Genomic DNA, 11,972 nt, shown 5'->3' on the forward strand with positions numbered 1-11,972 from the left:
ATCTCTGACAAATGACTTCTGTAGAGTCCTGATAGGACCTTGAAACACATTGAGTGTGCATTCACAGTCCCAATTTTGGGAATAACAGTAGTATCACGGAGACAGAAAGAGGGAACAGAAGGATCCCTCAACCCCACCTTTGCCAAATTTGGCAGTGTCTTGACATTGGACTGGAAAGATTGAAATTTCACAGATCTTGGATTCCTGCTGTTGGAGTTATTTAAACACGATACATGGGTGAGAAGGGTTGTACCTTGGAGAAGCAGGAGCGTGTTTCTGGAAGACCAGAAACAAACCTGGGCTTCTAAAGTTCAGTCCCCCATGATGACACAGTCTTTGGACAAGAAGTTTCCCTTTTGCTTTGGCTCTAGCCTCTGTAACAGACAATGAAACATAACGCTGTAGGTTTGTTGCAGAGATTGACTACAGGCTGGTTTTTAGCATGATGTTCTAGTTGTGTAATGTGTTAGCTGTACTGCAACCACCAGGTAGGTCAACCAAATCTGAACCGGAAGGTTGGCGACCTCAAAGACATGAACTTTATTCCAAAAGAGGAGGCATTGATAACATTGTCTGTGTTTTCAAAGCTTATCTTCTGCATCATACCGAGAGTTAGAGGCTTGCCAGCTCTGGTGTAGCAGACGGACACAGAAACAGAGGTCAGAGTTTCCTGCATCCAGTTCTCCCTGCCCAGTAACAGTGGCTGTAATGCCTCCTTTTTTTTTTGGTAATAGCTTGTTCCACGGCACCTGACTTGGCAGTAGCCAGACCAATGGCAGTCACTGGTGAAAATAGGTCACGGTTATTTTTATGTTGGCCTGTTCAGACAAATTAAGGTGGTATGGGAACAAAAATATTGGCAGCAGACACTTATCAGCTGCTGGTTCTGGTAGCACAGCAGTGGGAGGCTCTGAGGAAAGCACGGATGTGATTCCTGCCGATTTCATCCAATCTGGGTCAATCTCTCCACCCCTACAGAGTTATAATTACCAGCCGTTCAATAGCATTTCACAAATGAAAGTGTTTAGCAATTTTCTCCCCTATTCAGCACAGAACTTTTGCTCTTAAGGGACAATCCCAGCCACAAAACAACCTGAGGCTTCATGAAGAAAGACTGTCACTCCTTGGGGAACAGAGGGGGGAGAACCAAAGAAGCAAGGTCTCATTTGTATATCTGTATTCTAGGTATGCAGTAGTTTGTGGCATTTTGGCCTGAAGCCAATAAAAGGCTGATAACATGGGACAGGGAGGGCAGAATCAGAGGAGACAAAATATGGCTAAGAGATGGTGTTGGACAGATCATTCCTATAGGGTGTAATGAGGCTGGTTTACAAACCAGAAGGAGAAACAAAAGGGTATCTTCCTTCCTAGTAGCAGTATACGAGGGATTTACGTGGTATTTAGTCCTCCATGAACACTTTGAATGAATCTCTGTACTGATAAGAGCGCACGAAAGGGTTTTCAGTGTGGGTAAGGCTTCTGTGTTAGCAGCACAGTGGTCACGTAACAGAAGTGACTACCTCCTCTCTGGATTTCACAGGCTCTGCAGGGGACATCAGCTCCTTTGGGACATTTCTGTATCCCATTGACCCAGCTACATGGGAGAGGAGGTGGTCACCGCACTGATAAAGGCAATGCCATGCAATGTCAGTATTCCAGAAAACAACAATTGTTGTTAGTGCATTCCTCTGCTCCTCTGAAGGCTTTGCTTATGGGGTTTGGGACACACAGTTTTATGCAACTGATATCCAGAAGCAAGCATTACACCGAGAATTAGAGCTTTAGGGTCAAAAACATCTGTGACAGGACGTAGGAAGATTTATTTCTAATTGCAGTGCAGCACTACTTTGTGAATAGAAGACACCACTTCATTGTGTTTACACCAAAAGCTGAGATGATGGCAGCTCACCTGTAACACTGGCATTTCGTGAATCAAATGGGATCACTATAACATGAAAAGTGCGTGAATTTTCTACTGCTCTCCTTCTCCCTGTCTCTTGTGCACTTCCATTCATCCTGCTCTGGCTACCAGTATTTCTTACATACCTTGGATGTCTTTTGATTAATATTTTTTATAATGTTTGCTTCAGTGCAGCTTTATTGATTCCATGAGGTTTACCTTCATCTCATGAAGGTAATGAGTGAATGTAGGTGGACACATCAAACTGGTCAGCATGCCAGTGAGAGAGGCTTCTAGAAGCAGCTTCAGTTTCTGAAAACATGATCAATACATGAGTAAAATCTTGGATTAAGTTCAGAATAAGGGAAAGGGATTGACTTGGTTGGCAGTTGCAGGAACTAAGTTAGAAGAGTAAAAGACATTAACAAATTTCCATAGCCTATTCTCCCTTCCTACCTCCACAGAACCACAGAATGGTTGAGGTTGGGAGGGACCTCTGGGTCCATGCTCAAGCAGGGACACCCAGCAGGTTGTCCAGGACCATGTCCAGGCATCTTTTGAAGGTTTCCAAGGAGAGAAGACTCCACAACCTCTCTGGACAACCTGTGCCAGCGCCCTGTCAGAGCACTTCTTCAGGCATTCTCGTTTGAGTGGTGCATAATGTGAAAATTTCTGAGCACACCAGGTGTGTGGACTCAGCTACATGATGTGAAGCAGAACAGCCCAAAACCTGACCTCCAGAGGTTCCTTCCAACAGGAATGAAAAAGGAACGGAACCTGAATCAGTGCTTATGCACTGACAAACAGGAGTGTGCATGCAAGGAGAAGTGGTGGCTATTCTTGATTATATTGCAGTGGTACAGATGGCCTATTGCTTGCTTGCAGACTTAATGCGTTATGCAGGCAGAAACAGGTCATCAATCATTTTCTGAATTACTCACACTGGGTCTGGCTATAAAGACAATGTGTGTGATTGATTTTTACCCTGTTTAATAGAAAAGAAATTTAATAGAAATTCTGTGGATAGAAGTACAGCTTCTAAATGCTTCCTGATGTGTTGCTGAACCTGAATTTCTAAAATAAATGCCAAATGGTAGATTTCTTAGTTTTCAATGAACATTAAATCAATCTAAGAGCAGATAAAAAAAGAGTTGGATCACCATGTTCACTGAGCAAACCAGTGCTACTGCAGGTCTTGTACATACAGACCAATTTCAGAACAGGGAATGCTGATCCTGGAAAAATTCTATAGATGTGCTCAGTGCAGTGCTCAGTGTCTGATTACAGATTTCCTAGGATTTTCCTGGCTCTTTCCAGGATGCACTAAATAGTTGTTTGATTGTTTTGTTGTTTGATTGGATTAATTTCTTTCTCTGAATTAAATGGAAATGATTTACGTAGCCTTTTTTTTTTTTTTTTTTTTTTAATTTCTATTATTTGCATTTCCTGCAGCTTTAAAAATATTTCCAGTAACATCTTTTAATCACTAACAGGCTATGATTTTATGGTGTCCTCCAACTATTTTTTCTCCAGGAAGCTCAATAAGGCAGATAATCCCCTCTCCCTTCACACTCCACTTTGAACACTACTTCAGAGGAATACAAGGGCCATGAAAGCTGAAGGGAGAATTCCCACAAGATGCATGAAAGGAGTCCCCGCAGCGCACGTGGCGGTGTGGATTTTCAGTTGCTTTGAGCTGTGGTTCTCTGGAGGTTTTCTAAAATTAGAGCAGACTCTGAGAGTAATGCTCCGTGCCATAGGCTATGCTAGTTCTCAAAGCAGACGCGAATCATAGGAGCACGAGGGTGGCTGACAGCCACCCTGGGGCTCTGCTGCTGGACCACATCTTCTTGTGATATCACAGCTGGCGCCTACAAAAGAGTTCTGGGCTTATGTATTGTCTGGCTCTGAAAACTAGGAATAGTGGAATTCCCTTTTAAAAAGGGAGAGATTTGTCATACAACACCGTGATTCCTCTTCTTCCTTCTGCCATCTATTTTCCATTTTTGTATATGTATTAAATGCTCAGGGAACTCTGCATGAAGATGTGTTTTAAGGTACAAAGGCTGCTGGAGTAGTGTTGGGGGACTGTGGAAATGGGGATTATTGCCCACAGTGCTTTTTGGGAGCAGGCTAGGAGAGAACTGTCCCTTGAAGAGTGCCTGGACATAGTCTTGCAGAAATCTGGTTAGAGGTCCAGAACAGGGCCACAAAATAAGACCTTCCTGACCACTTTTATTAAGGAGCATTGATGCTCCCAAGGTTAGAGTAGCACAAGACACAACCTACCGTACGTTGGAGACCGGTGTCAAGGCCTAAAGTGTCTCTGGCTATATGCAAGATTTTAGACGCTTATGTAATTTCTCAAGCGTTAAGGTAGGTCCATACAGATGTTCAGACTAAACGGTGTTATACTTCCAGGACATCTGCAGAGTTCAAGCACTGCTCTTCAGATCATAACAAAGGTAAAGTTAGCAGGATAGTGTGGAAAAGCATTACAAATCTGAGAAACTACCCCAAATTATCATATGATGTCCTTTAATGTGACTTAGTAAGTTTGTCATGCACTATATCTGGTTATCTTTATTTAAAGTATTTAAGATGAATGATATAAGAACTTACAAAGATTCACAAGCATCTAAACATCTGTGGTATTTTCCCAAGTGATCTACTTTCTCCTCAGAAAGAGCAGTCAGGCGTTGGGATGGGTTGCACAGGGAGGTGGTGGAGTTACCGTCCCTGGGGGTGTTCAAGGAAAGGTTGGACCTGGTGCTTGGGGTTTAGTGGGTGACACTGGTGGTAGGGGGATGGTTGGACCTGATGATCTTGGAGGTCTTTTCCAACCCTAATGATTCTGTGATTCTATGATATTTATTGAAGTGATGCTGCACTTTGAGCAGTATGGAAAGGAAATTGACAGTAGCAGCCCATTAAGTTAAACAAGAAAAGAGAACCTTGATGCTGGCAATGCTTGACTGATAAGTCCCAGTATATACAGATCCATATGCAAATATAGATCTTTTATTTTCATTAAGTGACAGAAAAATATGTTACTTAGGCCACATGATGATGATTCACATTGGGATAAATCCTGGTGGCTTTCTCATATGTTCCTGATATTTGAACTGTGCTGAGAATTTCTATTTGAAGCGTGAACCACCAACAGCACTTTTGACAGCTGCAGCATCTTCTGTAATCATATTTATTCTTCATCAAAGCTCAAAGAGAATCAACACACACCAGGCTTTTAACATTTTGCTAATCAACAGCTGTATTTTACAGATTCCAGTGGGCTTCATCTAAAATGTCGTGTTCATCTCAGCTGTAGCAATCAAATATGAACAGCAGTTTGGGAGTTTTAAGCATAGCTGTTGACCACAGTGGTCCTTTTAAGATTTGTGCTCTTAATTGGTGACATTGACATGACTGCAATCTGCAGCTACAAAGTACTTCTCGTACTGCTCCTCAGTACAAGAGAGACTTGGATATGATGGAGAGAATCCGTCAGAGGGCAACCAAGATGATGCCTGGAGCACCTCTGCTGTGAGGGGAGGCTGAGGGAGCTGGGGCTGTTCAGCCTGGAGAAGAGGAGGCTTGGGGGGATCTCATCAGTGTCTGTAAAAACCTGCAGGAGGGTGGAAAGAGGATGGAGCCAAGCTCTTGTCAGTGGTGGTCTTTGCCAGGACAAGAGGTAGTGGGCACCAACTGGAGCACAAGAGGTTCTGTATGAACATCAGGACACTTTTTTACTGTGAGGGTGACCAAGCACTGGCACAGGCCCAGAGAGGTTGTGGAGTCTCCCTCCTAGGACATACTCAAACACAGTCTAGATGCAGTCCTGGGCAATTGGCTCCAAGTGGCCCTGCTTGTGCAGGGTGGTTGGACCAGATGACCCCAGAGGTCCCTTCCCACCTCAACCACCTTGTGATTCCATGAATCTATTAAATGCAATGGAAAATCAACCTCCAGACTTTCTTTCAAAAACGTTTTCATGTTGAAGAAAGGCAAGCTGCTCCATGCATAGCATGAAACTTCATAGCAAGAAGGTGTAACAAAGCAGTCCTTGAGGCAATACACATCAAACTAACTCTCCCTAAAATCTTTAGTCTGCTATCTATTACTTTTTTTTGAGTAATACTGACCTTTAAGATGCTGACATTTTCAGACAGTTTAGGATTTTCAGTGCTTGATATTTGTACTGAGAAAAAGCCAAAGTAGGAATCCTTGGAAATGGGCCTTTACAGACCAGAACACAGAAAGTAAGGAATTTATATGAAAGGAAGCTCATGTTTGTGAGCAGGGAATTTGGAGGAGGTATGTATATATATAATATATATATATATATATATAAAATATATATATATAAAGGAGGTATGTATATATATAATATATATATATATATATATGTATATTATTATTTTTTTCAGGTCAGTGATAAAATGACCAGAGATACTGATTTTTGATACATGGGTTAGCAATAGGCTATTTGGGATCTGATGAAATGGGGATGCAGTATTCGTATTCAACGTGATTTCACAGTGTGCTCTTAAATATGAAACAGTGATATGAACCTTGGAGCAATGCCAACCATTTGCCAGTCAGACAGGATTATAGTTGACTGGCAAACAGATGGCAACATAATAGAAGGCCACCAATGGCTCATTAAAACATCATGCAAAGTAATCACCTTGTAAGTTAGCACCTGAGCAAAAGTTAAAATGTGAACCGTCATAAAAAGAAGTAAGAAACAGTCAGGTGCAGGTGGAAAGCTTTTCAGTCTGTTTGTATGTCTGCACTTTTGACGTTCCCAAATGAAAATGAACACAGAAGATCTAGAAAAGACAGAAGAAAGGGACAAGAATAATCAAAACCACTGAATGGCTTCTTTGTGAGAGATTAAGTACACCAGGAGTCTGTCTGAAAAAGAGATAGGAGAAAGCACATGATAGTGATCTGTAAAACCAAGAATGACTTGAAGATAAACAAATAATTATTTTTTATATTACAAAACTACAGGTGGGCAGTTAAATATCAGGTAGCAGGTTACCTGATATTTATGGGAGAAAAGTCCAAGACTAAGGAAGTCCCTAACCTAAAGCTAGTTGACATCTGTGTGATGGGATTGCATACAAAAACAATACATTTCTGTCTATTTGTTCTGTTCTTATATTTTTTTCCCCTAAAAATTTTGGAAGTTCAGCCAAAAATTAAACGTGGGTTTAGAAAAACCTAGCCGAGCAACTATTCTAATAAAGAGCATTTTGTAGCCAAAATTTTTCCTGAAAAGAGACTTTGAGGATTTCAGGGTTAACTTTGAATAAAAATAAATAAAAATAAATTAAACGCCAAGAAGCTGCATATCCTACTCCACCCAGCCTTGTTCTGAACCAACAAAAATGACATGAATGGAATCCGTGATTTCTAATAGGCAAGTTTTATAAGCTAGGGTAAATAAGCATTTGGTGGCTGCAATATTCACATCATGAAGTAAATTTGCACTGATGGATGAATTACTAGAAATAAACCAGATGTTTGCATTAAAGCAAATCTTCCTATCCTTTCTAAAGTGGAACAAGACAAATATTATAAATTCACGAATATCCATCACAGCATAGACTCGTGAATTTTCTGAATGTTTATTGATCACCACTGGCTACTCAGGTACTTGATGCATTTATTGGAGCATACTACAGAAATCTCCCTAAACAGATTACAAACCTTTTCCCTGAGGAGTGATCTCTGATGCAAATAGTGGCAAGTAGTAGAAACAAATGGTTTTCCACTGGATAGGATGTGAAATAATGATGTATTGTGTCCTTAAATCTTTTCAACGCATATGAAGGATTTATTGTGTTCCAAGTCCTGAAATGCAATGACAAAGTAGAAGGAATGAAAACTCTTAGCTGAATACACATTTTTAATATAGATTAATGATTGGATACACTTTTCTGCAGGCAACAAACTTTGGTGGTGTTAGAAACAGCAGAGAATACAGAATATCCATGAATATAAACAAAAAAATATATACTAAGTAAGTGATTGACTCAAATATTGTAATTAGCAAGCCAGTTCCTTAAATCAATAACGTGCAGTCACAGACTGCCTACGGAGACCCCTTTTCCAAAATAAATTTGAGGAAGCCAATAGCTCACATGCACAGCCCATTTTTGTAATGAAACTTTGGAGAAGCATGATACTATGAAATAAACGTAAAACTGAAAAAAGGAAAGTCAATATTTTCCCTACTGGAAGGTATACTTTGTAGATAATTGAATTAATGATGCTTTTATGAAGACATTTGAAGCTTCCAAGAAGCTTCAGAAGATTCTTGCATTTCTCCTAGGTAGGAAAGAAAAAAGACTAATTATTTCGTTCTACACTCCCATTGCAAAAATAGTGCTTTGTTTTAGGAAACCAACAGCTGGAAACTATTACTTAAATCATATCAGGCATAGATACAGGCAGAACTTTAGAAGTTGTGATGAAAAAAATACCGATGGGTTATTCTGGGAGCAACTGGCATGAAGATGCTAGTTAAAGTATGGGAGCCAGGTTAGTGGGAGATCAGTCTCCAAGTGTTGAAAAGTAGCAATAGAGTAAGCTTGGCTGGAGAAAGTTTTATCAAAGGCTGTTCCTTTTAGTCTAGACAGTATAATTTCAGCTGAAAATCGTTTGGAGTTTTATATATATATATATATTTTTTTAAGATAAAACACCATACCTTCCTTTCCCTTCTTCTCTTACCTCTATATCCTCAAACAGCATTATATTAAGGCCTGCAAACCATGGAAATAAAAATTAATTTCAGAGTAAAGGATCAGGGAGCAAGGATTATGAATAGTATTTCAGAGTGACCTGGAGTTCTGATTATATCTTTGATTACAGACTGGTTGAAATCTGTTTTAAAACCTTGAAAAACTTGTTTTCCAAAGATTAGGAAAAAAAAGAAAAAGAAAAAGAAAAAAAAAAAGCTATTTTGTTTGGACAATAATAAATATTACAGAAAATACTGTTTTCTTCTAATATGGCTAGAAACATTTAATGTTTTCCTAAAGTACGCTGCTTCAAATTGTTTCACGCTCTACGTTTTTCTGCAGTTTACTTTACTTATTGGTAAAGCTGTTAGGAAATCATACTCTTATCTACAAGAGTGCACAGAGAACATGTACTATTCATGTATTCAAGAAACAATTGCTTTTAAATAACACATCATATCAGAAACTCTTTCCTTGTTCCAACTGTTGATGCATAATTAACAATGATTATTCCAAATGTCCTTCTTTGGAATAATTTCTTGTTTTCATATAGGGAAAACTATTAGAAATTGTTGGAGCGGGTGTGCTTTCAGGAAGCCAGATCACAAAGTACCAACAGATCCGTTAAGCATTACTGAGTTCTTGACTCCCACCTTGTGTTCAGTCTTTGCTTATTAATTTCAGCTGGGCCATGACAGTGCCTTGTCTGAAACTGGGCTCCCCCGCCTCACAGAGAGTGGCAGATGTCACCATCCCTGGGGAAGTTCAAGGAAAGGCTGGATGTGGTGCTTAGGGACATGGTTCAGTGGGTGACATCGGTGTTGGGGGAATGGTTGGACCTGATGATCTTGCAGGTCTTTTCCAACCCTAATGATTTTATGATTCTGTGCCAGCAGGACTTCATGGGGCCACCAGACCTGGGACTGGGGCAGACACAAGAACCATCAGGCAGCCTGTGCTGGCCTAAGAACAGCTAACTCCTTAAAGACTATGAAGGAGATTAAAATGGATGCAAGTTAATTTTGAAGTATTGGAAGGGAAAGCAGTGCTTTTTAAGTGTACAAGACATTGTGTACACAAGGGGCGAGCTTTGCCTCAGGCCGTGCCGCCCTGAGGGCTGATTACAAGGTGGAGACTGGAGTGTGGGGACCGAGAGGCCAGGGAGGCTGAGGGAAAGGCTGGGCCAGCTCTGAGGGCCATGAGGGGAGGACTACAGCAGCAGTGACCCCTGCTGCAGCTCACCTGAAGCCCAGCCCACACAGGGACAAGCCCCGCTTGTGCAGATTGAAGAAACTCGGATATTTTAAAGGACAGGAGTTTAGCAGGGCACTCAGGGCAGGACTGGTGTGCTGGGGAGGGAACAGAGACAAGCACAGGGCGGGTGCTTAGCAGGGCACGCGGTGGTAGGACCTCATCAATGTGTATAAATATCTGGGGGAAGGGTGTTGAGAGGATGGGGTCAGTCTCTTTTCAGCTGTATCCAGTGACAGGATGAGAAGCAACAAGCACAACCTGAAACCCAGGAGGTTCCGGCTGAATATGAGGGGGCACTTCTGTACTGTAAAGTGACAGATCACTGGGACAGGCTGCCCAGAGAGGCTGTGGGGTCTCCTTCTCTGGAGATATCCCAAACCCGCCTGGCTGCCATCCTGCACAACGTGCTCTAGGTGATCCTGCTCGGCAGGGGTTGGACTGGGTGATCTCCAGAGGTCCTCTCCAACCCCGGCCATTCTGTGACTGCGTGACTGATGTCGTGTTGGGGCACAGTGACAAGTGCAGGTGCTTAGCCGGGCACTCTGTGGCAGCCGTAGCGCTGTGTTTAGCCACAGCCACAAGCTTGACGGCTGAGGAGGCGCCATCCCCGCTCTCCCCCCCTCAGCTCTCGCCCTTCCGCGGCTCGCCCCCGCCACCCAGGCGCATGCGTAGCGGCTGTGGGCGCCGGCCGGCTCCACCGTGGCGGAAGGAGAGGAGAACCGGCACCGAGATGGACGCCGCTGGCAAGGAGGAGCTGGGTGAGCCGCGCCGCGCCGCCCGCTGCTGGGACCGGCCTCGGGGCAGCGGGGCGGCAGCGGGCGGCGGGACAGAGCGGGGAGGGCTGCGAGGAGCTGCCGGCCGCTTTCCACCGCGTACCCCCCGGAGGCGAAATGGTTCGGCCCGCGGGGGGCTGCGCTCGGCGCGGCGGGGCGGGCGGGTCGAACCATCCCACCCGCAGCGGGGGGGCGGGGGCGGGAAGGGGCTGAGGGGAGCGGAGCGGGGCTGGGGGGCTGTGGGGTGTTTGGGGACTCGGGGGGCTTTGGGGGCTCGGTTCCCGCAGCCAGCAGCCAGCAGCCGGGCTGAGCCGGTGGGAAGGAGCCTGTGGGGGTGTTAGGCGAAGGGGTTGGGAGCCACTGGAGGGGTGGGAAGACCCCAGAGCCTCCTATCCCCTAAAAAAACCCTCTCCGAAAAGTCTCCCCTCCAAAGCTGGATTCCCCCCTCAAAGCCCGACTCCCCCCAAGCCTCCCCCAGCTGGTTTTGGAGTTCTTTGAGAGGTTATGATCTCGGCTAAAAGTTTAGGGGAACCCTTCCGTTCACTGCTTTAATTTTTCATGAAAAATTCTTGTGTTTCGCGTGTCCGTGTGTGGGTATTTTAGCTGTGTGCCTTGCAGGTTGCTCCCCAGACCCACTCTCAGTGTGTGTGGGTACCTGTACCTTCACCTTTTTACTTCTATATTCATAGATGGAGCTGGTTTAGTGCCTGGTATTGCTGAATTTCGGCAGGAGTGGGCATGCTGGGGGTCTCACCTCAAGTGTTTCACTGTAATCCGGAGAGTGCCTGGAGGCTGACCACATTTTATGTGCCCTCAGGCTGATCCGTCTTGCAGCGAGGGATTGCTGCCTAGGGACTGAAGCGAAAGGAGGAAATTTTAGCTTCCCTGCCAGCTGCTCAGGTTCACAGACCCACTGGAGGTCGTGGAATACCCAGAACCAGATTATTTTTATTTTACAGGAGTACCTGTTTAAAAAATGGAGATAAACACCTGATAAGAGTTCAGAAGCTTTTTATAGGGTTCCGTCTTATTGATGGCTTAATAGAATTTAAGTTCCTGCTGATAAACTATCAGTGAACACACTCCATCAGACTGCCAGTTATCAATTGGCAGTGTGTTAATCATGTAGAAATGTGTAGTTTGGTCTGGGCAGGACAGTGGATTATTTAAGACTAGGCTTTTTCCAAATAAATGATAAGCGTAATAAGCTATGAAGGCCTTTGGCTTAAAATTCAAGTGTCTTTTTCTAGTCTTCTAGATTTTGGGGGTTATGATAGAAAAGCAGACAGT

At 43.5% G+C, this 11,972-nt stretch overlaps 1 protein-coding gene across 3 annotated transcripts in view; it reads left to right on the forward strand.

Moving 5' to 3' along the window:
- Nucleotides 1–11,972, forward strand: part of SLC36A4 (solute carrier family 36 member 4) — a 154,785-nt gene that overhangs the window by 22,895 nt on the left and 119,918 nt on the right. For 2 of the 3 annotated variants that reach the window (XR_005264367.2, XM_027467319.3), the window contains exon 1: nucleotides 10,025–10,667. The exons of the other annotated variant lie outside the window; for it this stretch is intronic. Coding sequence is in view for 1 of the 2 variants with exons in the window: in XM_027467319.3 (XP_027323120.3) it covers nucleotides 10,574–10,667 (94 nt within the window). In the remaining variant the exon portion in view is untranslated. Of the gene's footprint in view, nucleotides 1–10,024; nucleotides 10,668–11,972 lie in introns of those variants that run through there. 3 annotated transcript variants of the gene reach the window in all.

Source organism: Anas platyrhynchos, chromosome 1 (genome assembly GCF_047663525.1).
Source record: "Anas platyrhynchos isolate ZD024472 breed Pekin duck chromosome 1, IASCAAS_PekinDuck_T2T, whole genome shotgun sequence".
Lineage (NCBI taxonomy): Eukaryota > Metazoa > Chordata > Aves > Anseriformes > Anatidae > Anas > Anas platyrhynchos.